This window comes from Tachyglossus aculeatus, chromosome 2 (assembly GCF_015852505.1).
Source record: "Tachyglossus aculeatus isolate mTacAcu1 chromosome 2, mTacAcu1.pri, whole genome shotgun sequence".
NCBI lineage: Eukaryota > Metazoa > Chordata > Mammalia > Monotremata > Tachyglossidae > Tachyglossus > Tachyglossus aculeatus.
In genome coordinates, this window is record NC_052067.1 from 36,768,423 (window position 1) to 36,796,135 (window position 27,713).

Consider the following 27,713-nt stretch of genomic DNA (forward strand, 5'->3'; position numbering starts at 1 on the left):
GATCATCATCATCATCAATTGTATTTATTGAGCGCTTACTGTGTGCAGAGCACTGTACTAAGCGCTTGGGAAGTACAAATTGGCAACATATAGAGACAGTCCCTACCCAACAGTGGGCTCACAGTCTAAAAGGGGGAGACAAAACCAAACATACTAACAAAATAAAATAAATAGAATAGATATGTACAAGTAAAATAAATAAATAAATAAATAGAGTAATAAATATGTACAAAGATATATACATATATACAGGTGCTGTGGGGAGGGGAAGGAGGTAAGATTGAGGGGGATGGTCAATGATCACCTTGTAACCTCCCCAGCGCTTAGAACAGTGCTTTGCACATAGTAAGCGCTTAATAAATGCCATCATTATTATTATCTTGTGTCTACATTAGTGCTTAGAACAGTGCCCGGCCCATAGTAAGCACTTAACAAATACCATCATTATTAGTAGCCGTAACAACAATCAGTAATAATAATAAAAATAAATGTTATGAAGTTGTTGAGGAAGATAGATACGGCGTAGTTACGGAGTCGTTAAAATAATTTCATGCAAAAATCTCTCTGAATAGGAGTGCACAGCCTTTCAGGATTGAACATAGATGGAAGACAGCTGTGTTCAATCCTGAAAGGCTGTGCACTCCTCTTCAGAGAGATTTTCGCATGAAATTATTCTAACGACTCCGTCACTATTTAAAACTACTGATTCCCGCCTTTTCCTCCTTGATCTTGTCTGCAGCGAACTCTTTTTTTCCTTGATCTTGAAGGATTCTGGAATCCTCCCAGGTAATTACTTTCCCACAGTGGCATTCAGGAGAGGACGTTTGCTCCCACGCAGATTCCTGCTGTGGAATTTTGATCTCAGGGCGATGCTTATCAGCTTAGCTGGGATCCTTCACCTTCTGGATTAGCTCGCTGTCAATCATTCGTGTTGATTGAGTGCTTTCCGTGTGCAGAGCGCTGTGCTAAGCATGCTAGACTGTAAGATCGTTGAGGGCTGGGAAGGCATCTGCCAATGTGGTTGTACTGTATTCTCCCACGTGCTTAGTGCAGTGCTCTGCTCACAGTAAGAGCTCAATGAATATGATTGATTGAAAGTATAAAAGAGTTGGTGCACGGGTTCCCTGCCCACATTCATTCATTCAATCGTATTTATTGAGCGCTTACTGTGTGCAGAGCACCGTACTAAGCACTGGGGAACTACCAGTTGGCAACACATAGAGACGGTCCGGCTTGGGAGTCGGAGGTTGTGGATTCTAATCCCAGCTCCGCCGCTTATCAGCTGTGTGACTTCGGGCAGATCACTTCAATCAATCAATCAATCGTATTTATTGAGCGCTTACTGTGTGCAGAGCACTGTACTAAGCACTTGGGAAGTACAAATTGGCAACATATAGAGACAGTCCCTACCCAACCAGTGGGCTCACAGTCACTTCCCTGTGCCTCGGTTACCTCATCTGTAAAGTGTACTTCCCAAGCGCTTAGTACGTTGCTCTGTACACAGTAAGCGCTCAATAAATACGATTGATGATAATGATGATGATGGGGGTTATTCATTCATTCATTCAGTCGTATTGAGCACTTACTGTGTTCAGAGCACTGTACTAAGCGCTTGGGAAGTACAAGTTGGCAACGTATAGAGACGGTCCCTACCCAGCAGCGGGCTCACAGTCTAGAAGAGATTTTGTTTTTACACTTGTTAAGCGCTTACTATGTGCAAAGCACTGCTCTAAGCGCTGGGGGGGGATACAAGGTGATCAGGTTGTCCCGCATGGGGCTCACAGGCTTCATCCCCATTTTACAGGTGAGGTAACTGAGGCTCCGAGAAGTTAAGTGACTTGCCCAAGGTCACACAGCAGACACATGGTGGAGCCGGGGTTCGAACCCATGGCCTCTGACTCCAAAGCCCGGGCTCTTTCCACTGAGCCGCGCTGCTTACGATTGTGAGCCCCATGTGGGACACCGTGATGACCTTGTATCCCCCTCAGCGCTTAGAACAGTGCTTGGCACATAGTAAGAGCTTAACAAATGCCACTATTATTATTATTATTGTTATTATTATTATGAAGCTGTCCTCCAGCAATGCCAAAGTTCATCTGCAAGATTGGCTCCCAGGTAAAAGTGAGGGCAGACCTGTTTCAGGGTTTAAGATTTGAGTGTCAAACAATCATCTTACAGTCTTCGAGAGAGAACACCAAGGTGTACACAGTGCTCTGCACACAGTAAGCGCTCAATAAATACGATTGAATGAATGAATCATCCGGGAGGAACCAACTCAGGCATAATGAGTGATATGATGGCGCCATCTTGTGAATAGGCTACAATTATTGTCTCGACTCCAGAAGCACCGATGGGATTCAGAGTGGCCATGACTCTATCATCATCATCATCATCAATCGTATTTATTGAGCGCTTACTATGTGCAGAGCACTGTACTAAGCGCTTGGGAAGTACAAATTGGCAACATGTAGAAACAGTCCCTACCCAACAGTGGGCTCACAGTCTAAAAGGGGGAGACAGAGAACAAAACCAAACATACTAAGAAAATAAAATAAATAGAATAGATATGTACAAATAAAATAAATAAATAAATAGAGTAAAAAATATGTACAAACATATATACATATATACAGGTGCTGTGGGGCTGTGTGACTCTATGTGCACCAATAGTTAATTGAGCTTGGAGACAGATTGCAAAAAAGCTAGGAACGCTAATGAGCAGTAATTGAATGAAATGAAGCCATAGAAAATGTCTGTAGAGTAATAATAATAATGATGGCATTTGTTCATTCATTCATTCATTCATTCAGTCGTATTTATTGAGCGCTTTCGGTGTGCAGAGCACTGTACCAAGCGCTTGGGAAGTCCAAGTCGGCAACACATAGAGGCGGTCCCTACCCAACAGCGGGCTCACAGTCTGGAAGACTTTGTGAAGCCATCTTGTGAATAGGCTACATTTATTGTCTCCACTCCCAAAGCACCGATGGGATTCAGAGTGGCCATGACTCTATGTGCACCAATAGTTAATTGAGCTTGGAGACAGATTGCAAAAAAAGCTAGGAACGCTAATGAGCAGTAATTGGATGAAATGAAGCCGGAGAAAATGTCTGTAGGGTAATAATAATAATGATGGCATTTGTTCAGTCATTCATTCATTCGGTCGTATTTATTGAGCGCTTACGGTGTGCAGAGCGCTGTACCAAGCGCTTGGGAAGTCCAAGTCGGCAACACATAGAGGCGGTCCCTACCCAACAGCGGGCTCACACTCTAGAAGACTTTGTTAAGCCATCTTGTGAATAGGCTACATTTATTGTCTCAACTCCCAAAGCACGGATGGGATTCAGAGTGGCCATGACTCTACGTGCACCAATAGTTAATTGAGCTTGGAGACAGATTGCAAAAAAGCTAGCAACGCTAATGAGCAGTAATTGGATGAAATGAAGCCGGAGAAAATGTCTGTAGAGTAGTAATAATAATGATGATGGCATTTGTTCAGTCATTCATTCATTCGGTCGTATTTACTGAGCGCTTATGGTGTGCAGAGCACTGTACCAAGCGCTTGGGAAGTCCAAGTCGGCAACACATCGAGGCGGTCCCTACCCAACAGCGGGCTCACAGTCTGGAAGACTTTGTTAAGCCATCTTGTGAATAGGCTACATTTATTGTCTCAACTCCAAAAGCACCGATGGGATTCAGAGTGGCCATGACTCTATGTGCACCAATAGTTAATTGAGCTTGGAGACGGATTGCAAAAAACCTAGGAACACTAATGATCAGTAATTGGATGAAATGAAGCCGGAGAAAATGTCTGTAGAGTAGTAATAATAATGATGATGGCATTTGTTCTGTCATTCATTCATTCAGTCTTATTTATTGAGCGCTTACGGTGTGCAGAGCGCTGTACCAAGCGCTTGGGAAGTCCAAGTCGGCAACACATAGAGGCAGTCCCTACCCAACAGCGGGCTCACAGTCTAGAAGACTTTGTTAAGCCATCTTGTGAATAGGCTACATTTATTGTCTCAACTCCAAAAGCACTGATGGGATTCCGAATGGCCATGACTCTATGTGCACCAATAGTTAATTGAGCTTGGAGACGGATTGCAAAAAAGCTAGGAACGCTAATGAGCAGTAATTGGATGAAATGAAGCCGGAGAAAACGTCTGTAGAGTAGTAATAATAATGATGATGGCATTTGTTCTGTCATTCATTCATTCAGTCATATTTATTGAGCGCTTACGGTGTGCAGAGCACTGTACCAAGCGCTTGGGAAGTCCAAGTCGGCAACACATAGAGGCAGTCCCTACCCAACAGCGGGCTCACAGTCTAGAAGACTTTGTTAAGTGCCTACTCAAAGCATTGTTCTAAGCGTTGGGGAGGTTACAGAGTGATCGGGTTGTCCCACTGGGTTGTCTTAATCCCCCTTTTACAGATGAGGGAACTGAGGCACAGAGAAGTTAAGTGACCTGCCCAAAGTCACACAGCTGACAAGTGGCGGAGCCGGGATTTGAACCCGTGACCCATAGAGTGTCAGGACGAGAAAGCCAGCTGAATGGCATATAGGTAGGGTTTGCTAGGCCTTGAGAAAAATCTCAGAGAGAAGGGCTGAGAAGTCCTATATCGGAATCTTGAAATGGAAAACAGTATTACATTAACCATATCTGCCTGGCAAAATGTTGTGTTGAGTGATTCCGGCTTCTCACGCAAGCATTATTTCCATTTTATGTAGAACTTCGGGATTCATGCAAGGCAATATCCTTTAAAGGGAACTTCATCATCTAAGGACATTTTACATAACGGTGTTTTGAATATAAAGCAATGTCTCCTTCCTTTTGCTGAAATTGAGTTCATTCCTGGTTTCCTGAAGTTTCTGACCTGTTTCCCTGCCTTTCTTCCTCCTTCATGAAAACAAGATTCCCAACTCCCTAGTCTTTCCTTTCACTCACCCGTGTTAAGGCTGTTCCTTTTCCTCTATCATCACAGCCAGAACTTGATTCCTATACCCAAATCCAAGGTGGAATCTGGCCAATATACACTGTTATGTGTTTCTTTGTTTTTTAATGGCATTTATTAAGTGCTTAGTATGTGTAAAGCACTGTTCTAAGTGCTGGGGAGGTTACAAGGTGATCAGGTTGTCCCAAGGAGCTCACAGTCTTAAGCCCCATTTTACAGATGAGGTAACTGAGGCCCAGAGAAGTGAAGTGACTTGCCCAAAGTCACACAGCGGACAAGTGGCGGAGCCGGGATTTGAACCCCTGACCTCTGACTCCAAAGCCCGGGCTCTTTCCATTGAGCCACGCTGCTTCTCGCTGTGATGCAAAGTGGGATACAAAAGAGATCCCTTTGCTCTTCTTTCTAATCCACCCCACACTGGGTTTTCTTAAGTAATAATAATAATAATAATGGCATTCGTTAAGCGCTTCCTATGTGCAAAGCACTGTTCTAAGAGCTGGGGGGGATTCAAGGTAATTAGATTGTCCCACATGGGGCTCACAGTCTTAATCCCCATTTTACAGATGAGCTAACTAAGGCACAGAGAAGTGAAGTGACTTGCCCAAAGTCACACAGCTGACAAGTGGTGGAGCCGGGATTAGAACCCATAACCTCTGACTCCCGAGCCTGGGTTCTTTCCACTGAGCCACACTGCTTCTCACATATGGGACAGGGATTGTGACTGACCTGATTATCTTTCATTTTCCCCAGCTTTTAATTGCAGTGTTTGGCATATAGTAAGCGCTTAACAAAAATGCTACCGTTATTATTACTATTAATGATAATGTAATAATCATAAATACCACAATTATTTTCTTTTGGGTTGCAGAGATAGCACATCGAACTCTCTAACCCCCGATGACTCAGAAGACACGCCAGTGGGTCGGGATGCTGAAATCTGCTTGCTGAAGTCGGGAGAACTGACGTAAGTGAAATTCTCGCCTGTCCTGCCATCGACCCCCGGCCCACGTCATCCCCCGGGCCTGGAATGCCCTCCCTCTGCCCATCCACCAAGCTCGCTCTCTTCCTCCCTTCAAGGCCCTGCTGAGAGCTCACCTCCTCCAGGAGGCCTTCCCAGACTGAGCCCCTTCCTTCCTCTCCCCCTCGTCCCCCTTTCCATCCCCCCCATCTTACCTCCTTCCCTTCCCCACAGCACCTGTATATATGTATATATGTTTGTACATATTTATTACTCTATTTATTTATTTATTTTACTTGTACATATCTATTCTATTTATTTTATTTTGTTAGTATGTTTGGTTTTGTTCTCTGTCTCCCCCTTTTAGACTGTGAGCCCACTGTTGGGTAGGGACTGTCTCTATATGTTGCCAATTTGTACTTCCCAAGCGCTTAGTACAGTGCTCTGCACATAGTAAGCGCTCAGTAAATACGATTGATGATGATGATGACTTCACTGGTTGAGCACGGAGAAGCCCCGACGCTGGCATGGGGAAGTCACAAGGGGACGGGGTACGAATAACGGCCCCGGAGGTCCCGAGCTCGAACTGAAAGAGCACCCACAGCTCTCCTAGCCTCGGCATCCACAGGCAGGCAGCTCTCCTCGTTTCCTCGGGGCCCACAATTAGAAGTCCTTCTTGGTCAGAAGGCCAGATCCAGAAATGTGGAATGAGAGGGATGAGAGAAGCCCTCTTGGATCTCCTGCCTGCTGTGGCCGACTGGACTGGGCTGACCAGACAGCTCTGTTTGGCTCTACCACCCCTCCCCTCAGGCGGCAGGGAAACACTTGAAGAGGGGACCTGTGTCCTTCAACTGAAGCCACAGCCCCATCCTTGGATACTGTAGCTTCCTTATCAATCAGTCAATCAATCAATCGTATTTATTAAGCGCTTACTGTGTGCAGAGCGCTGTACCAAGCACTTGGGTAGTCCAAGTTGGCAACATAGAGAGACGGTCCCTACCCAACAGTGGGCTCACAGTCTAGAAGGGGGAGACAGAGAACAAAACCAAACGTATTAACAAAATAAAATAAATAGAATAGATACGTACAAGTAAAATAAATAAATAGAGTAATAAATATGTACAAACATATATACATATATACAGGTGCTGTGGGGAAGGGAAGGAGGTAAGGCGGGGGGATGGAGAGGGGGAGGAGGGGGCTCAGTCTGGGAAAGCCTCCTGGAGGAGGTGAGCTCTCAGTAGGGCCTTGAAGGGAGGAAGAGAGCTAGCTTGGCCGATGTGGGGAGGGAGGGCATTCCAGGCCAGGGGGAGGACGTGGGCCGGGGGTCGACGGCGGGACAGGCGAGAGCGAGGTACGGTGAGGAGATTACCTCTCTCAAAGCATAGTCAGAGGCCTCCCCAGAATCCCCCTCGTCTTTCCCCCTTCCCTTTCCTCCCTCTCCTTGGGATGTTAAGGAAGTCTCCAACCCTCACTCACTGCGCCTCTGCATCCGGTGGGCACATGGAATAATGGGAATCTCCTTGTTAAAGGCAGCTGTCACCAGCTAAATTTTTTTTTAATAGTTTCTTACTCCTCCCTCTCCTGGTTCCCTGCAGTCCATCATCTTGTCTGGACTGGATTAAGATGGGGCGAAAAGGATACTTGACCCAAACTCCCCTCCTCATAGGAGTCCCCATTCAGCTCCATGGGTAGGAGAGAGGTTCTCCACCCATCTATTTTGGCCATAAGCAGGCCGCCAATCCCTTTGAGCTGGAAGAGGTTTGGCAATGAGGCCATGATGGTGATTTATCTTTTTACCCCTGCCAACCGGCTAAAATTCTCTAGCTTGGCCCTGGAGCCCAGGCGACTTCCCTGGCCCACTGCTAGACTGAGGTTTGGATGAGGCCTTTTCTCACCTTTAGCCCAGAGTGGAGTGGCCACCGATGGCACTAGAGGCCACAAGATAATAATAGTACTAATGATATTTGCTAAGCGTTTACTATGTGCCAAGCACTGTTTTAAGCTCTGGGGTAGATACACGGCTATCAGGTTGTCCCACATGGGGCTCACAGTCATAAGCCCCGTTTTACAGATGAGGTAACTGAGGCCCAGAGAAGTTAAGTGACTTGCCCAAAGTCACACAGCTGGGATTAGAACCCCCCAACCTCTGACTCCCAAGCCCGGGCTCTTTCCACTAAGCCACGCTGCTTCCCCACTATACTTTCTATGTATATATGTTTGTACATATTTATTACTCTATTTTACTTGTACATATCTATTCTATTTATTTTATTTTGTTAGTATGTTTGGTTTTGTTCTCCGTCTCCCCCTTTTAGACTGTGAGCCCACTGTTGGGTAGGGACCGTCTCTGTATGTTGCCAACTTGTACTTCCCAAGCGCTTAGTACAGTGCTTTGCACACAGTAAGCGCTTAATAAATGCGATTGATTGATTGATTCCCCAAGATACTCTTTTGTCAGCGCCGCAACCCCTCCTGCAAACTCTACAGCTCTGGCCAGGAGAAAGGCCAGCTGGAAACTGGACAAATGACCACCCTCCATCAGAGCTCAGAAGGAGTGAGCTGGGAATCCGTGTCCCTCTCAGCCTGCACAGACAGAACGACCCCTGGTCCAGAGGGGGAGAGACAAGTGCCCAGCCTTGGGACGCAAGCCTCTGTAGCTGCAAACGGGACTGAATCTGCCAAGCTGCCTAATGGTGCCTGGTTCATCTGTGTCACTGCCAGGGTGGTGACACCTCCAATTCAGCTGACCATCCCGAGCTGGAAACTCTCCCGGATGCCACATGTCTTGCCACATGCCCCTCCCTTCTCTGTCCTGTTTCCTTCCTCCCATCTCACCCTCAGCTCTGTATTTTGCTCTTCCCCATCTTCCTCTTTCACAAGAGCGGAGAAAAAATGCTTTTAAGTGGAATGGCAAGAGGGGATTGTGCGGGCTCGGAGGGTGAGGCCTTCCCAACTGCTGCAGCGACAGTTTGAATGGCTGCTCATCCTGCTATGGGGAGGTGGGGGGGTGAGGCGAGACATTGGTCAGGGTGACAGCGAGTGAGTGGTTGGATGGACAGAGGGGATGAGAGCCGCATCCGCTCACCCCACATCTTGCGGAAAATGATGGGAATCCCGTGGGTCTCTGGGCCGGGACCACACAGAGCCGGAGCAGTGGAAACATGGGCGTCTCATGCCAGGCTCCCAGAGCCCCACTTTTTTTTTTTTTTTGATCGTAGGTTTGGTACTTTAAGGGCTGGGGCATTGGAGACGAGGCTTTAAAGAGACCAGAGGGAAAGAAGAGGAGGAAAGGGAAGCCAAAGGTGCAGCAGAAGAGAGGCCATCTCTCTTGTCCTGATGGGCACCAGGGCCGGTTGCTAGCTCCCTTCCCCCTTACCTTTAGCCATCCAGCCGCTTGCCTCAACCCCTGAGTGACACTCACAATCTCAGAGAGCAGTTTGAGATGAGCTGGGCCCCTGAGGAAAGGGTAAAGCTCTTAGAATCCCTTGGAAATGCATTTTGAACATGAAATCTCATTGTTCCTTTTAGTCCTTTTAGACTGTGAGCCCACTGTTGGGTAGGGACTGTCTCTATATGTTGCCAACTTGTACTTCCCAAGCGCTTAGTACAGTGCTCTGCACACAGTAAGCGCTCAATAAATACGATTGATTGATTGATTGATTTTCCTTCCTCTTTGCCAGAGAGTCACGTTATCTGGGCACCGTTTGGTTTGGGGTTTGCAGTTTTAGGCCACCTTACAGAGCCTGTGATTCAGTCACCCCATCTCCCGGCTTTCTCTGATCTGGATGTACGTCAAAGCACCGTTACCATTTCTCTCGGAAAGAGAGAGAGGCAGTGAGAAGCAACAGAAATGGTGGGATTGGGGGCAGTTGCCACCGAAATCATCATCACCTAACTAGTTGTACGCCTGCCTTCTCCTCCTAGGACAAAATTACCCCTCACGGTCGAAGACATTCTACATTTTGGAGAAGACAAAAGAGAGCTGTTCATCAAATCCAGCACCTACAGCATCATTCCCATCAGCATAATCGAGGCGGGCCTCACAGTCAGCTGGGAGTTCTCCTCCGATCCCAAAAGCATATCTTTCAGCGTTGTCTTCCAAGAGTCAGAAGAAAGTGCTCTGGATCAGTATAAAGTAAGGCTTCTCGTCGTTCATTTCCCACTGACTCAGTGAACTCAGAATTTGCATCTGGTGGCAGAAATCGAGAGGTTCAGTGACTTGAATTTGCCTTATTCATCTCTGATTTAGGTCACTCATTAGGAAGAGTTTGATTTCGAAAATGGATGAGATAATCGCTTGCAATACTAAGGGGGATTCCGACTAAGGGAAAGGTAGTTTACTTGAAGGTGATTTCAGGGTGATCTTGCCCAGGCAGTGGCCTGGATTAGCCCTCTTCCAGTCCTGTGATTCTGTGTCATTGTCCTTGGTACTTGAACACTATGTAAATGCGACAGTGAAAGAATTAGAGAGAATGCTAAAGTCCATTGGACATCTCAAATGTCAATCAATTCCTATGTGCAAAGCATTGGGGGACTGGGAGAGTACAATAGAAGGAAAAAAGCATGATCCTTGCCCCTCAAGGACTTTATGGTCATGTAACGTATGCGATCAACTAAAAACGAATTCAGTGTTTTAAATAAGAAAGGCTATTGCTCGAACTTCATGATGTTTTTAGTGTTTCTGACCCATAAGTCTAAAATGGGAAATGTTCACAAGAGACTAGTTACATTTAAATTACTTCTAGCAGGAAGGAAAAGAACGTCTTAGGTGAAATGCTATAAGTTCCAATGAAAACATGAAAAATAATAGAAAACTGTATCTTGTATGATGAAACCCTGTAATGATCAAAAATGCAAATGAAAGAAGTACAGTTGTATCCGTTAACATTCGTTCAGTCCACCTCTCCCCACTCCTTAATAACCTCCAATGACGGTGATGATGGTATTTGTTAAGCGCTTACTAGGTGCCAAGCACTGTTCTAAGCACAGGGGGAGATACAAGGTAAGCAGGTTGTCCCATGTGGGGCTCACAGTCTTAATCCCCATTTTACAGATGAGGTATATCCTTATACTCTGCCACTTCCTCTTTCTGTAGTGTCTGTTTCCCCATTGGCTTGTAAGCCCATTGTGGGAAGGGATCGTTCATTCAATCCTATTTATTGGGTGCTTAATGTGTGCAAAGTACTGTACTAAGCGCTTGGGAGAGTATACTATAATATCAGATACATTGCCTGCCCACAGCAAGCTCACAGTCTAGAGGGGGAGACAGACATTAATATAAATAAATAAATAAATTACAGATATATACTTATGTCCCGTGGGGAAGGGAGGGAGGATGAATGAAGGAGCAAGGATGAGCGGCGAAGTAGGAGAAGAGGAGAGGAGGGCTCAATCAGAGAAGCAGCGTGGCTCGGTGGAAAGAGCCCGGGCTTTGGAGTCAGAGGTCATGGGTTCTAATCCTGGCTCCACCACTTGTCAGCTGGGTGACTTTGGGCAAGTCACTTAACTTCTCTGGGCCTCAGTTCCCTCATCTGTAAAATGGGGATTAAGACCGTGAGCACCCCCGTGGGACAACCAGATCACTTTGAGCCCACTGTTGGGTAGGGACCGTCTCTATATGTTGCCAACTTGTACTTCCCAAGCGCTTAGTACAGTGCTCTGCACACAGTAAGCACTCAATAAATACGATTGATTGATTGATTGTAACCTCCCCAGCACTTAGAACAGTGCTTTGCACATAGTAAGCGCTTAATAAATGCCATCATCATCATTTAATGAAATATACTTTTCAGTCTCAATCTTGAAAGAAGTTACCTTTCAACTTTCAGTGTTTACCTCGGAGGAGAACGTTCAGTGATTCCAAATGCAGTGTTTTAGACGCAGCGTGGCTCAATGGAAAGATCACGGACTTTGGAGTCAGAGGTCATGGGTTCAAATCCCGGCTCCGCCAATTGCCAGCTGTGTGACTTTGGGCAAGTCACTTAACTTTTCTGTGCCTCAGTTACCTCATCTGGAAAATGGGGACAACCTGACCACCTTGTAACCTCCCCAGCGCTTAGAACAGTGCTTTGCACATAGTAAGCGCTCACTAAATGCCGTTATTATTATTAAGGCTTCCTGGAGGAGATGTGCCTTCAGTAAGGCTCTGAAATGGGGGAGAGCGATCATCTGTGTGATATGAGGAGTGAGGGCGGTCCAGGCGCGGGCGAGACGTCGGCAGCGAGACAGACGAGAGTGAGGTACAGTGAGAAGGTTAGCGCCAGAGGAACGAAGTATACGGGCTGGGTTGTAGAAGGAGAGCAGAGAGGTGAGGTAGGAGAGGGTAAGGTGATGGAGTGCTTTAAAGAAAATGGTGAAGAGTTTTTCCTTGATAAAAAGGTCTGCCCATTCTGTGATATTGTACTCTTCCAAGCTCTTAGTACAGCGCCCTGCACACAATAAGCAAACACTCAATAAATGCCATCGATGGATTGAAAGGACGGACACGGAACAAACACGTTAGAATTTAGTGAAGCTGGGAGTTACCCTTTTCTGTCTGCCAGGCGTCATCGTCATCATCATCATCAATCGTATTTATTGAGCGCTTACTGTGTGCAGAGCACTGTACTAAGCGCTTGGGAAGTACAAGTTGGCAACATATAGAGACAGGCCCTACCCAGCAGTGGGCTCACAGTCTAAAAGGGGGAGACAGAGAACAAAACCAAACATACTAACAAAATAAAATAAATAGAATAGATATGTACAAGTAAAATAAATAAATAAATAGAGTAATAAATATGTACAAACATATATACAGGTGCTGTGGCAGTAGTGGATGTCCCAAGAATAGGTCTAGTTAAACTGAGGAGCTTGTGATTTTTGTTGAAAACCGGGCCATTGGAACCCCATCTCAGTGCTTCCTTTTCCTTCTCCGCAGCTGTGAAAGCAGGGGGCAGAAAATGTCGGGTTAGAGTTACTCCGTCTACAGAGTGTTGTGGGATTCAAGCTGAGAATGAAATGAGCTGGCGTCGGCCCAGTTGTGCAGTTCAGACATTTAAAATGTGCGTGAACAGTTGCGGGTTAGTGCGAGGAAGACTTAACGGGCTTAGCCAGGACAGTCAAAATGCCAGCTCATTCATTTTACATATTTTCTAAGATGGCCTGGGATCATCTACTAAGGTCCGTGGCTGTTCTGGTGAACAGGAGGCACAGTCAGCCTTGGTAGAAACCCATTTTTATCCCATCTCAATGCCAAAGTAGGCGACATGGCAGATTGATAGTTGACCAGAATCATTCCCATTAGCAAGATTTGTCGAAATTCAGAGCAGTAACAAAAATAGAATTTAACTTGGGATTTACAGTGTAAATGGTGAACATGAATTAGAGTAGTAGTTTTAGAGTCGGACAGTCGTAATGCACTGCACACAGTAAGGGGTCAATAATTACCATTGATTGATTGATTTGACTAATCCTTCAGATTGTCGCCCTGCCAATTCTCTTTCCACTATAGTCCAGTAATCTACTAAGGCTTTAGCTCCTTGGCTTGGTCCATATTTTCCCGGTTAGTCATATCCCTTTTGTTTCCTTTACAAAGGTCGGATCCACTTCCTTAGTTCCCTTGGGATCAGACCCAGAATCCAGACCTATAGGCTTATGACATAGACCACAGCTACCCACTTAATGCAATAGTGCACATTGTTTTTTTCCACCTCACCCATACAGTTAAATACCAACCCTCATTCAGTCCCCCACAACAGGGAACTACATGGGAGTCAGTGTGTGCTGTTTTATTAGTTTTACTATTGCTGACCTTTCTTATGTGCTTGCACCATGCTAAACTCTCAGGTAATTGCACACAAATGAATTAAAACAGAGTCAGTTACAAGTGGGGAAGAACAGCCGTCAACCATTTATTGAGTGCTTACTGTGTGCAGAGCACTGTATTAAGTGCTTGGGAGAGTACAATATATCAGAATTGGCTCCCTGCCCACCAGGCTATAATCCAATTGACAGTTGAAACAAGTTAAAATGAAACCATTCAAAAATATCAACAGTAAACTCAGTTACCCTAACTCTGATTGGAGATCAGCAGTCTTTCACTACTTCGTCTTCCCCGGCAAACATTCCTCAGTGCGCATCCGCCATGATCAGGTTGTCCCATGGGGGCCTCACAGTCTTAATCCCCATTTTAACAGACGAGGTAACTGAGGCACAGAGAGGTGAAGTGACTTGCCCAAGGTCACACAGCTGACAGTTGGCGGAGCCGGGATTTGTCCACATGTTTTGTTTTGTGGTCTGTCTCCCCCTTCTAGACTGCGAGCCCGTTGTTGGGTAGGGACCGTCTCTATATGTTGCCAACTTGTACTTCCCAAGCGCTTAGTACAGTGCTCTGCACATAGTAAGCGCTCAATAAATACGATTGAATGAATGACCTTCCCAACATTCTGCCCTTCTTGCTTTCCCCCAGGGACCGGGGCCCATCTGCCAAGGTGTAGAGATGCAAGATGGGGGCGGGTCACCCCACTCTGATTCTGGAGCTCCAGTGGAAGCGGAGATTGGGATTCTGTGGTCTGGGATGTCTAATTTTCTCCTGTGTCCACTCTTACTCTTCCCCCAGACAACTCTGTGGGTGGCAGGAGTAGCTTTCTAAATCCACGAGGCCTTTGCCCATTGCTGTGATAGCCACAGTCCTTAAAGAAAAGCTCTCACATCTCTGGCAACTCCAGCTATAACTCTCACCCAATCGTAAACACAGCGGTGGGTCTGCATCTTGGAGATCAGTATGGTGACCAACATTATTTTAACAACTTGGTGCCCAGAAATGGCTGACGGTTGGGCAAAGTGTTGGAAGAAAATCACCCAGGATGAAGGGGAGGTCTTCTAGCCTGTCTACACATTGGCCGCTACCCCAAACCACTCAGCCAGCGAGTATTTCAGTGTTAGGACCAAGAGGTAGATGATAGAGCAGAATGGGAGGCCCGTTGTTTCCGTGGCTGCTACATTACGGTTTCCGTCATTTTTCTTCTCCCAGAATAGATGTGAGAGCTAAAAGAGCCCTAACAAGGACTGAATGACTAACTCTGCGTGACTCAGAGATACAACTCTGTTACCTGGTTAGGTATATAATGGAAATATGTCTACCAACTGTTTCACTGTATTCTCCCAAGTACAGTGGTCTGTACACTGTAAGCGCTCAGTAAATATGATAGATTGGTTTCAGTTAGTTGTAATGTGAGCATCCAGGTGAAAAGTGATCACGTATACCTGAAAATGAAATTTATTATTGAAGGAGCATATGTATACCTGAAAATGAAATTTATTATTGAAGGAGCATACGATTAAAAACATGCTTTTCAGTAGCGAAGCTCAAGGAGCCTCAAACCCTGCAAAACTTCTTTCAGGTCAGTGCTACTTTGGGCAATGCACTGTGAAAGTCAACAGGAAGTTGTCTTAACAGGGAGGTGGGTTTTCTGCTCCTTAAGTTTCTGTTTCTCACCTAAGGCTATACTTTTTTGGTGTCTACTGAGATTTAAAGTTGACAGGGCTCACTCACTGGGCTAGGCTTTGTTCGAAACATACACCTAACATGGTCCCTGCTCTCCATCTATCAGTCAATCAGTCATATGTATTCAGTGCTTACTGTGTACACAGAACTGTACTAAGCACTTGGGAGAGTACAATTTAACAAATTTACAGCCTGGGGAGTGAAACTTGGAAACTATTTGCGTAATGCACAGCATGGCTCTGGAAAAACAGTGCTTGGAAATTGAAGAATGAATAAATACATGATTTTGCAAGGCTTAATTCAAAGGGCATCCCCCAACTGGTGCCTTTTTTGAGTGGTTGTGGGGTTGTAACATATTCTTTCATTCAGTTCATTCCTTCAGTCGTATCTAGTAAGCACTTACTGTGTGCAGAACACTGTAATAATAATAATAATAGTAATGATGGCATTTGTTAAGCGCTTACTATGTGCAAAGCACTGTTCTAAGCGCTGGGGGAATACAAGGTGATCAGGTTGTCCCACGCGGGGCTCACAGTCTTAATCCCCATTTTACAGATGAGGTAACTGAGGCTCAGAGAAGTGAAGTGCCTTGCCCAAGGTCACACAGCAGGCGTGCGGTGGAGCCGGGATTCGAACCCACAACCTCTGACTCCAAAGCCCGTGCTCTTTCCACTGAGCCACGCTGCTTCTCTACTGAGTGCTTGGGAAAGTACAGGGCAACAATAAAGAGTGACAATCCCTGCCCACAATGAGCTCGTAGTCTAGAGGAATATTTTTGGTTATATGGGGTATTTTTTCTTTTAATGGTATTTGTTAAGCGTTTACTATGTGTCAAATAGTTGTGGGGTAGATACAGGTCTATCAGGTTGAAAACAGTCCCTGTCCCACGTGAAGCTCACAGTCTAAGTAGGAAGGAGGACCAGAGAAGTTAAATGAGTTGCCCAAGGTCACACAGCAAGAGGTTGCTAGAGCCAGGATTAGAACCCAGGACCTCTGACTCCTGGGCCCATGCTCTTTCCACCGGGTTAGGCTGCTTCCCACTGTACAGTTTCTCTGAAGTAGAAAATATCTGTCTTCTAATCCTGGTGGGAGGGGAGGAGGAGAGAGAGAGGGAGAAAGAGAGAAAGGATATCTGCAAATTGGTTGAGGCTCTTGAAGGTAAAGCATTTTGTGGCTCTGAAGTTTTCTATTATTTAAGTCTTTGAGGTAAAGGCTATCTGGAAATAAGTGACTCTGGAGAGTAAATTAGGTTGCTGTTAAGTAAATTATTTCTCCAGTGAATGAAAGGAAACCCTAGGGAACTGTCCCAGAGTGATTCATTCGCCCCCTTATTTTGTCTCCCTTTGGGATTCCTTTAAAGTCTCACTTACGTGTTCCAGTTATCTCTGAACTGCTAATCTAGTATGAAGCCAAATCTGGAAGCTGAGGAGGATAAAGCATCCAGGGCTACTTTTTTTTAATGGCATTTATTAAGCGCTTACTATGTGCAAAGCACTGTTCTAAGCGCTGGGGAGGTGACAAGGTGATCAGGTTGTCCCACGTGGGGCTCCCAGTCTTCATCCCCATTTTACAGATGAGGGAACTGAGGCCCAGAGAAGTGAAGTGACTTACCCGAAATCACACAGCTGACAAGTGGCGGAGCTGGGATTTGAACCCATGACCCCTGACTCCAAAGCCCGGGCTCTTTTCCACTGAGCCACGCTGCTTCTCTACTTCTTCAAGCAACGCCAGAAGCTAAAGATCTGGGTTGGACTAGTCCATCAGAATATCTGGAAATATCTGGGTGGCATTAGCCCTGTGAGCCATGGGGCAAGTCCAGGGTGAACTGGAGGAGTTTGGTAAGGTGCAAATGGAGTAATTTGTATACTCCACGGGCTTGGGAGTCAGAGGTCGTGGGTTCTAATCGCAGCTCTTACCACTTGTCAGCTGCGTGACTGTGGGCAAGTCACTTCACTTCTCTGGGCTTCAGTTACCTCATCTGTAAAATGGGGATTAAGACTGTGAGCCCCACGTGGGACAACCTGACTACCTTGTATCCCCAGCACTGAAAACAGTGCTTGGCACATAGTAAGCGCTCAACAAATACCGTCGTCATTATTATTATTATCCCAAAATTCATCCAATCCACAGAAACCCTATGCCCAGAAATCTACTTCGTGGAAGTTCCGCCCAGTGATTTGGTGCAGCATTCCTGATAGTATTGAGCACCCAGGGAGGGTTCATTCATTTATTCAATCGTATTTATTAAGCACTTACTGTGTGCAGAAAAATTCTCAACTTTGGACAAGTGAAAAACTGTGAAGTGGAGCAGGTGAAGGGAGTTACCTACTCCTTGGAGTCCTTCTTGGGTCCACGCACCTATGTTGATGACGTATCATTCAACCAAGCCCCCTCCTGCAGATCTTTCCAAAACCAGCTGGTCACCAAGGAAGGAAATGAGCTCTATCATTGCGTGATCTACCTGGCCCCCGGAGATTACCCCTGCTTCCACTCTCCGACCGACTGGAGGGTGTCTCACAGGCGGCACTTCCCAGGTCGGTCCCCGTCTGTGGAAACTCAAAGCACCAAGGGCAGCAGTCATGGCGGTGGGGGTCGCCAGGAGGCTGTCCTCATTCGGTTGGGCAAGTGCTTAGTACAGAGCTCTGCCCACAGTAAGCACTCAATAAATTGGAGGGATTGATTGACAGCTGTCTCCTAGTGAAGAAGCTCAGACTGGCAGTTGTCATTTTTCATAGGGTCATCTGTAGAGCCAGAAACGACTAGTGGATCAGCTCCTGAGACGGAAAAGGAAAGGTTTTGGAAAGAACTAGTTCTGTAATGAGTGAAATGGGATTCCCTCCCTGGGAGAATGGGCAAAGGATTTGATCTGTTAACATGAGAGAGGAACGATAACTGTGCCATCTTCCTTGTCACTAGAGGTAACAGTGGTTTACCTCTAGTGACAATATCTAGTGATATCTAGTGATATTTATTACTCTATTTATTTTATTTGTACATATCTATTCTATTTATTTTGTTAGTATGTTTGGTTTTGTTCTCTGTCTCCCCCTTTTAGACTGTGAGCCCACTGTTGGGTAGGGACTGTCTCTATGTGTTGCCAACTTGTACTTCCCAAGCGCATAGTACAGTGCTCTGCACACAGTAAGCGCTCAATAAATACGATTGATGATGATGATGCAGAGCACCGTACTAAGCGATTGGGAAGTACAAGTTGGCAACATATAGAGACGGTCCCTACCCAACAGCAGGCTCACAGTCTAGAAAGTGTTCAATAAATGCCACTGGTTGATGGATTCAGCCTGCTGCTAGGCAGTTAACGTGACCTGGGTAATGGCAGCCCAGCTGTATGGTTTTCACACCATTAAGGAAAACCCATCACCTCTTTGAGTACGAAAAGCAAAATGAACTTATTTCATTCTTCCACCAAAAAAACCACCAAAAAACAGTGTCTCAAAGTGTCCGTCTTTTAAATTGTTTTTCAGGTTCTTATTCCAATGACCCGGTGCAATGCCCATAAGGAAAGCATCAGAGGGCAACTCAAAGTTAGGGAGCCGGGAATTTACACGCTGATATTTGACAACACTTTTTCTAGGTAAGTGCTGCTGTGTTGCTGTTTAATATTTATTGCTAGTTTCTTGATATTTAGTGGTGAGTATCAAAATGAGCAGTTTTGTACCACTTGTGGAATGCATAATGCCTTTCCTAGGAGAGAGGACGAGGATTAAAATACAATGCCAGAGACACAATTTACCTTTTATGATGTGATTCCCAACTTGACCATTTCTAATACGTTTTTCCAGGAACTGTAAAATGCCTGTTCTCTCAAGTTAGACTTCATGGCAGTCCATCACCTCACCTCCTCCTACCTCACCTCCCTTCTCTCCTTCTCCAGCCCAGCCCGCACCCTCCGCTCCTGTGCCACCGCTAACCTCCTCACTGGGCCTCGTTCTCGCCTGTCCCACCATCGACCCCCGGCCCATGTCCTCCCCCTGGCCTGGAATGCCCTCCCTCCACACATCCGCCAAGCTAGCTCTCTTCCTCCCTTCAAAGCCCTACTGAGCTCACCTCCTCCAGGAGGCCTTCCCACACTGAGCCCCCTTTTTCCTCTCCTCCTACCCATCTCCCCCCACCCTACCTCCTTCCCCTCCCCACAGCACCTGTATATATTTGTACAGATTTATTACTCTATTTTACTTGTACATATTTACTACTCTATGTATTTTGCTAATGATGTGCATATAACTGATAACTAATATGATGTGCATATTCCCAGACTGAGCCCCCTCCTTCCGCTCCCCCTCGTCCCCCTCCCCATCCCCCCGCCTTACCTCCTTCCCCTCCCCACAGCACCTCTATATATGTATATATGTTTGTATGTATTTATTACTCTATTTATTTTATTTGTACATATTTATTCTATTTATTTTATTTTGTTAATATGTTTTGTTTTGTTCTCTGTCTCCCCCTTCTAGACTGTGAGCCCACTGTTGCTCTCTATATGTTGCCAACTTGTACTTCCCAAGCACTTAGTACAGTGCTCTGCACACAGTAATCGCTCAATAAATACAATTGAATGAATGAATGAATAAATGAATATAACTATAATTCTATTTATTCCAATGATTTTGACACCTGTCTACATGCTTTGTTTTGTTGTCTGTCTCCCCCTTCTAGACTGTGAGCCCGTTGTTGGGTAGGGACCGTCTCTGTAGGTTGCCGACTTATACGTCCCAAGTAAGCGCTCAATAAATACGATTGAATGAATGAATGAAAGTTAGAAGTTTGATGCTACATGGCAAGGTTAAACATATCGAATCAGTCAATCAATTGTATTTGTTAGGGGCTTACTCTGTGCAGAGCACTGTACTAAGTGCTTGGGAGAGTACCATACAGCAATATAACAGACACATTCCCTACCCACAGCAAGCTTACAGTCTAGAAGGGGCGACAGACATTAAATAAATTACAGATATATATGGAAGAGCCGTGGGATGAGGGAGGAGTGGTAAAGGGAGCAAATCAGGATGATGCAGAAGGGAGTGGGAGAAAAGGAAATGAGGGCTTAGTCAGAGAAGACCTCTTGGCGGAGATGTGCCTTCAATAAGTCTTTGAAGGTGGGGAGAGTAATTGTCTGTAGAAAACAGTATAGGAGCCGGGCAGTGGGAAATCCTCAGTCGCAGGACGACAAGCCCGCAGCTAGTCTCATTCAAGAGCCTGAATCAGAGTACAACATCCCCATCAGTATCCTTGCAAGGATGGGGCTGCCATTTTCTCCCCTTGGGCATTTCCCGATTTCAGACGAGCTTCGATAGAAGGGTTTAGGTTTCATAGCCTCTGTTCCGGGAAGCGTCCACCCCTGAGGATGACTAAACATCAGGACGCAGAGGAGGTTCAGTTGACTAAGAAGGCGCTTTTGTGGAGTTATAAGCTCGCTGTGGGCAGGGAACATGACTGCCAACTCTTTTTTAGTGTACTCTCCCCAGTGCTTAGTACAAGTGCTCTGCACACAGTGAGCGCTCAGTAGATACAATTGATTGAAAAGCAGAATGGTTGGTTAGAAGAAGGAAAAAAAGAGGGAGGAAGAAGAGAGCTGCCATGTAATTGTACAAAACATTAGAAGTTTCACACCCTAGGAATTTCTCTTCCAACACCTTAAGGAGAAAGCAAATATTTTCTCATTAGTTGTATAACAGATCCAAAGTTAATATTCTTGCAGTTCTGTGTCATCCTCAACGTCAGGCAATAGTTTAGACCCCATTGGACCCACGATACTAGGACTGTGGGCTGATGTATCTAAATTAGATATGGTCCTTTCCCTGGAGGACCTTGCTAGTGAATGGAGGAGAAAGTGTGGAAGTGCCTGGTTTCCACATTACTGTCTTTTTAGCAGCCCATAATTATTCATCATTAAATTGGTAAATAATTATAAATTAATCAAGTACTGATTCTAATCCCAGCCCCGCCACCTACCTGCTGTGTGACCCTGGGCAAGTGATTTAAAGTCTCTGTGCCTCAGTTTCCTCATCTGTAAAATGGGTTTTAAATAACTGTTCTCCCTCCCCGTAAGACTGTGTGAGCCCCATGTGGGACAGGGACTGTGTTTGAGCTGATTGTCTTGTATCTCCCCCAGCACTTAGTACAGTGCTTAGCACACAGTAAGTGCTTAAAAATACTGCTGTCGTTATTATTACCATTACGAAGTGGGTTTTGAATTGAATTTGCCAAATATGGGTAGAAGGGTAGAGGAAATGGTGGCGGTTTAGGTTTAGGAAATGATCAGGGCGAAATCTTGGAAGCAGGAGACCCTTTTCATGGAACAGTGATTAGAAATGTTGAAGAGCTGAGAACAAGTAATTAAATGCCTATCAAAATATATACACACCATCTACCTCTTCTGGCTGTTAGCTAGAGCAGTGGTCCCTTTTGGAGAGTGACCCCAGAGGCTATATATCTGCTGTGGGTAATGCAGATATCCAGTTTCTTGTCGAGGTTCAGAAAATTCCATGCTCAATGAAGATCCAGCTCCAGAGGAGAGATGAGAATCAACAATTGTCCCTCGGAGAGTAAGCTTACTCTGCTCAGCTACACGAGGTGAGGGAATTCATCCTGGGGACCAGGTATCGATGAGAAGACTGAGTGTTCACTCTCCGCATGTGGGTGTCATACCCTGGGAAAATTTATTCATCTTTATGGGAGGACACTTTTACTCCCCACAATTGCCATGCAAGAGCCTGAGAATACTGATGACAGTAATAGCGAGAGTAACAACAGTCAGAACAGCCAGCTGTATATTCTGATTTGCAGAGCTGGAATTAACGGTCTTCTTTTTTGATTTTTTTTTCCTTTTTGGCGTGTGCGTTTGTCTATTCCTTGCAGGTTTGTCTCCAAAAAAGTTTTTTATCACTTGATGGCCGACCGACCCGTCATCTACGATGGAAGCGATTTTCCCTAGTCACAGAAGCCTATGTTTTTAACCGTTGATTTTATTCATAAAGGAAACACTAGTCTTATTTATGTACTGTATATAGCACTAAAGGCAGAACTGAGCTTGGAGTCCACTGAACTATGCAATCTAGACACGCCCTCTCAGGAGCACAGCGTTTGTAGGAACGCCATCTCCTCTGTACTGTGTACAGATTGTGTTAAACCGTGTGGCTCCTGGAAGCTAAAGCAGCCCTCTAGGGCTTAAGGGCTGGAGCGGCATTTTTGCCCAGGTATTTTTCTTTTCCGTCATAAGATAGTGCCCAAGGGAGACTCTGGGAAAAGAATTCAATTGAGCTATTAGCCTGTGTGGGAAGATTAGATTAAAAAGGGTGTATTCTGTGTGATACCCTGCCAGCGGCCAAGGGAAAACCACAGAATTGGGGTCATGCAGGTCATTTCAGTGAGTGAAGAGAGATGCTCGCCGGATTCGCAGAGCCGTGGGGCTGCTCCCAACTCTAATCAGCTGATCATCGTAGTCGACAACTACCACAACAAAAAAACACTGATTCGGCACCTACAGGTTCACAGAACTGTGCTAGGCAAGTGACTTTACAAGCAGGAAACCCAGATGGGGTCCTGTTTCTATTGTGAGTCTTTAGGCACCCAGAGAATTCTTCAGGAAAGAAGGCCCTTCAGGTCAGTGAGTTGGGAAGCCTTGAACTCTTCTTTGGGCGCTCTTCTCTTCTCTTCTTGAAGGGGATTTCTCAGAGGTTTCTCTGAAACCCTGAAAAGATTTCCCTTCCACGGTCTCCCTCAATCCTCCTTTCCTTTCTCCTTGATAGCCAGAGGTTTTCCCTGTTTCCCCCCACACCCTTTCTAATAAGCACCTCCGATCTAGTACCCAATTTCCCGTGTCTTGGAGAGGACTGTCTCACAGGCATTCTCCTCTCTTCGTGGGTATGAACTAAGGGAGTACTCACACTCCTCTAGGGTGCTTCTTCTCTCCTCTCCAACACAAGGACGGTACCCTGAACCAGCAGCTGAGTTCAGATCTCAGGCATTTTCCTGGATGAGCCGCACCCCAGAATTAGTGACCGAGGAAGTACTGGGGAGAGGGAGGAGCGTAACCCAGTCAGGCTCAGAAGAGACTACCGGTACACCAAGGTAACCGAGGTAAGGACAGAAATTTTTGGAGTCTGTTGATTTCAAGGAGAAGGGAGTTAAGTGATTCCATTCAGAGAAGAGGGGTATCTCGGTGGAGGGAGATATGCAAACCCTACCGGATACGGCCTTTGAACCATGGCAAGGGATTCAAACAAGAAGAAGGATTTAATGCAGTTTGACACTTTTCATCTGCCTGGATGAGAAGCCCCTGGATTCTGGGTCATTTGTCGTGCAGATCTCAGAGGAGAAAGGTACAGGGGGTCAGTGGCTGTGCTGTTCACTGAAACAGCAGGTCCAGAGTGTGTCCTAGAGGGATGGGATTTAAGGGCCCCCCCGATGGACAGGAAAAAGGCCATTTCCCTAATTGTCCCTAGAGAATGCCTAGTCCCTACATCACTCCAGGAAAATCATGATTAACCGTTAGTGGCTATTTTATTCAGGCTCCTTAGTCTTCCATTTGGCTTTGCAAGACGGAAATAAAGGAGATGGAACTTCTGCCAGTCTATTTTGTTAGCACCTCTGACTTTTGGGGCTTTTTAAAAAGAGTTTGGTAGGGGAGAAGGTTGTTATTTGATTCAAATGAGGATGGGGAGTTATTTTGGGAGTCACACTGTTTTCGCTACCTATGTCTCCAAGCCATGAATAGGCAACAATTCATTGCATTGCCGTTGGAGACTGAACATGAAAATCCAAACAAATATTTGTGGTGGATTATGTTTTTATGAGTGGTGATGCCATTATTTTTTCTGGATATCAGGGCACTCAGGGGAGCCAATGGTGATGGCATATCTGCTCTCTCAACAGTCCCTTTAATTTAAAAATTAAATTTAATTTAAATTAAATTAAAATTTAATTTAAAATTCTTTTTAAAAGAAAGAATTCCTTTCTTCTTGTCACAGTTCTGTGGGAGGGACTATTGAAGCACAAAAGGGTAAGACTTCGGGTATTCTCACGGCCAAGAAAGTGAAATTGGGAAATTAAAAAGAAAATAACTCTTGCCAAATTCAGAGAACTGCCCGGATCCCATCTAAGGAGGACTTTTCTGTAACTCTAGTTTCACTGACATATTTATTCTGAATGCCGAATTTGATTTTTTTTTCATTTAGGTTGTTATTCCAAAGTTAGTTTCCTGATGTTATCTTCACGTTTGAAGTAGTGTACACTATGCATTGTCTACTGTCATTTTTTCTTTACATATTCAAGTGTGACTTTAAGCAGCTTTGCTCTTATTTTGTTAGAAAGCCAGCTTCACTGAAAATTTTGAAATTCAAAGGTTTAATAAAGTAACACCATTGAACATTTCCCATTAAATATGACCTAGACATATTTAAAATAATTAAGCATAGACTATCCTCTTGAATTGCAAATCTGTAATTTTTAAATGTCAAACAACAAAGAAATGTTGTTTGTTTATATGGGTCCCAAATTATTTTGATAAACACTATCATAGCTCACAACCCTAAGTGTTATGCAAATGTCTTTCAGGGATGCTCATACAAAGCAAGATAATCTTTGTTAGTAAATGAAGCAGATTTCTCTATGCAAATATCTAGCTATGCATTTCTAGAGCACTTTTGATTATGGCATTTAAGGTGCCAGAGATGTTATACAGCAAATAATACAACGCCAAATTTCAGTTATATAGCAAAGTAGTTGGGCTTCTAATTCATATTGAGACAGTATGAACTCATTTAAACTATCATATGAAATGAATAGAATGTGCTGCATTAAAAGGCATTGGTTAAATTCTCATCATTAGAACTCAGCGTGAACCCTCAAATAGAAAGTCTAATTTTATACAACACTCTACATAAGAATTCCCATAAACTGCAAGATCAAATTCTTCTTAAATGAATACTCAGTGGCAAAATGAAGTCCAACTCTTTTAGGAAATTGAAATCTAAGATTTCTACATGTTTGGGTATCGATGTTTTGAAAGAGACAAATTTAGACTGTTAAGTGTCCTTCACTTGTCTTTTTAACAACCTCTTTTTACATTAAGAGGATGTAAGTTTAAATTTTTATAATTGTGATTGGAAAATGGGGACTTCCTCAGTTAAGTAGGACAACTGGATTTTCAGCTCCATTGGTGAAGTTACAAGGCAATAGCCTCAGGCATAGTCTTTGTGATTTGAAAGATGGAATTGCACTTTAGTTGGACTAATCGTCAATCCAGCCTTTTATTATGTTCTTTTTTTTTTTGGAAACCCATTTCAATTTCACCTGCCAAAGAACTGCACCAAGATGCATACCAAATGTCAACCAGTCTCTCAGGAGGCGAGAGACATTTTTGTATACTGATGTCTATTAATTTATAATTATGTGTATACTTCACCATAGTGGAATGTTGATGCTTCTTTTTTTTACCTCAGGAATTAAATAAAAGCAACACTATGTCATTTAAAGGAATGGTCCTATTTCTCATTCGCACTTACTTTCCATGAAGAAAAAAATGAGGTAAACCCTTTATCAGGGAATAGAGACCAGAGGAGACCACAGAATATTTCTCAGTGACTCAGGTCAGTTCTCTGGCAACCCCGAATCATCCTGTAGGTGTTTGGTTGGGGGACGGGGAAGTAGTAAGGTGCTGAACCTTCAGGATTAAGGGAGAACTAGATTCAAGGTAGTTTTGGGAAGATATTGGGGATGGGGATGAAGCTGAATAGTATCTAGCCTCCTACATCCTCACTGGTTCTTCAAGGTTGGGAATCGCCTTACAGATAGTCCTTACCTGCTTCCTCTCAGTAACCATGGAAGTAGTGGTAAAAGTATTTATTAAGCGCTTACTGTGTGCAAAACATTGAGCTAAGCACCCGGAGAAAATTCGCGGGTGCGAATTAGACACTATTGAACACTTGAGTGAGGGATTAGCTCCTCTCGGAGTTTCTTTGGTGAAGTTGTTGCTAGAAAATCCCATGCCGTTTTGGAAGGGGAACCCCAATTGAAGAAATGTTCTGAAAACAAAAGGGATCTTTTTTTTCCAAGAAAGAGTAGAGGAATTCAGTACCGTTTAAATATTTGAAAAAGGGATGAAAACACGAAGAAGAAGAAGGATTTGTTTAGTTTGGCTCCAGATAATTTGTCTGGGTTTAGAACCGGACCCTCCCTCCCTCCCTCCTTCCTTTCGTCCCTCGGTCCCTCATTCATATGTTGCCTACTTGTACTTCACAAGCACTTAGTACAGTGCTCTGCACACAGTAAGCGCTCAATAAATACAATTGAATGAATGAATGAATTCAGTCGTATTATCGAGGGCTTCCCAGAATGAGCCCCCTCCTTCCTCTCCCCCTCCTCCTCCTTCCCCTCCCCACAGCACCTGTATATATGTATAAATGTTTGTATATATTTATTACTCTATTTATTTTACTTGTACATATTTATTCTATTTATTTTATTTTATTAATATGTTTTGTTGTCTGTCTCCCCCTTCTAGACTGTGAGCCCGCTGTTGGGTAGGGACTGTCTCAATTTGTTGCCAACTTGTACTTCCCAAGCGCTTAGTACAGTGCTCTGCACACAGTAAGCGCTCGATAAATACGATTGAATGAATGAATTTATGAACTGAGGAAAAGGCAACCGACCCTGGTTCCCAGAGGAAACGGTTTAGCTGTCTGACTTGAAGTTCTGAAATGTGAATTATCTAGTACTAGGGAGCGGAGTAGAAAGGCACCTTGTGGGGCTGAGTTGGATCCGGTTCCCCAAAGTGGCTCCCTTCCCCTACCCCCCACCCCAAATGTCGGTGGAACATTAAAGGGGAAAAATTGCATTCAGGACCTTCTCAAACCCCACATTCTCAGGTATAATTTGGATGCGGGGTTCTGAAAAAGCCCCGGGACTTCAGAGCTACTTCACCTATCTGGCATCTTGCCCATCAGGTTGTCATTACAGAGTTCTCTCGAGGACCTAGAGATTTCCTGAAATGACTCAGGGAAAAACTTCCCCAACCCAGGTCACCACCTCTCACTATGAAGAGCCGTGGGAAAATTTGGGTTCAGTCAGAGTGTGCTACTCATAAATAACTGAAGATCAACCTTTAAAACCAGTTTTTATAGAATGAAAGCCTGAGCCTTTTTGTTGGGGAGGGAGGAGAAGCGAGGGGGAAAAAAGGCCTGAGAATTCAAGGGCTTGGAGAAAGAAGAACAATAATGAAAGCTATTTAAAGGCTCTTGGGGGTGAGAGAAAGGTCAATGTTTAATGTTTTTCTCACACTCAGAATCTTATAAAGAGCAA

The 27,713-nt window shown here is 44.7% G+C and overlaps 1 protein-coding gene across 4 annotated transcripts in view; it reads left to right on the plus strand.

Annotated features, from left to right (window-relative positions):
- FYCO1 (FYVE and coiled-coil domain autophagy adaptor 1) overlaps window positions 1-25,877 on the plus strand; it is a 120,580-nt gene extending 94,703 nt beyond the window's left edge. For all 4 annotated transcript variants that reach the window (XM_038759973.1, XM_038759985.1, XM_038759991.1 and 1 more), the window contains 4 exons: window positions 5,819-5,914; window positions 9,836-10,046; window positions 18,878-18,987; window positions 22,272-25,877. In XM_038759973.1, the coding sequence (XP_038615901.1) occupies window positions 5,819-5,914; window positions 9,836-10,046; window positions 18,878-18,987; window positions 22,272-22,347 (493 nt within the window). In that variant the 3' untranslated portion in view covers window positions 22,348-25,877. The remainder of the gene's footprint in view (window positions 1-5,818; window positions 5,915-9,835; window positions 10,047-18,877; window positions 18,988-22,271) is intronic.
- Window positions 25,878-27,713: the final 1,836 nt, after the last annotated feature.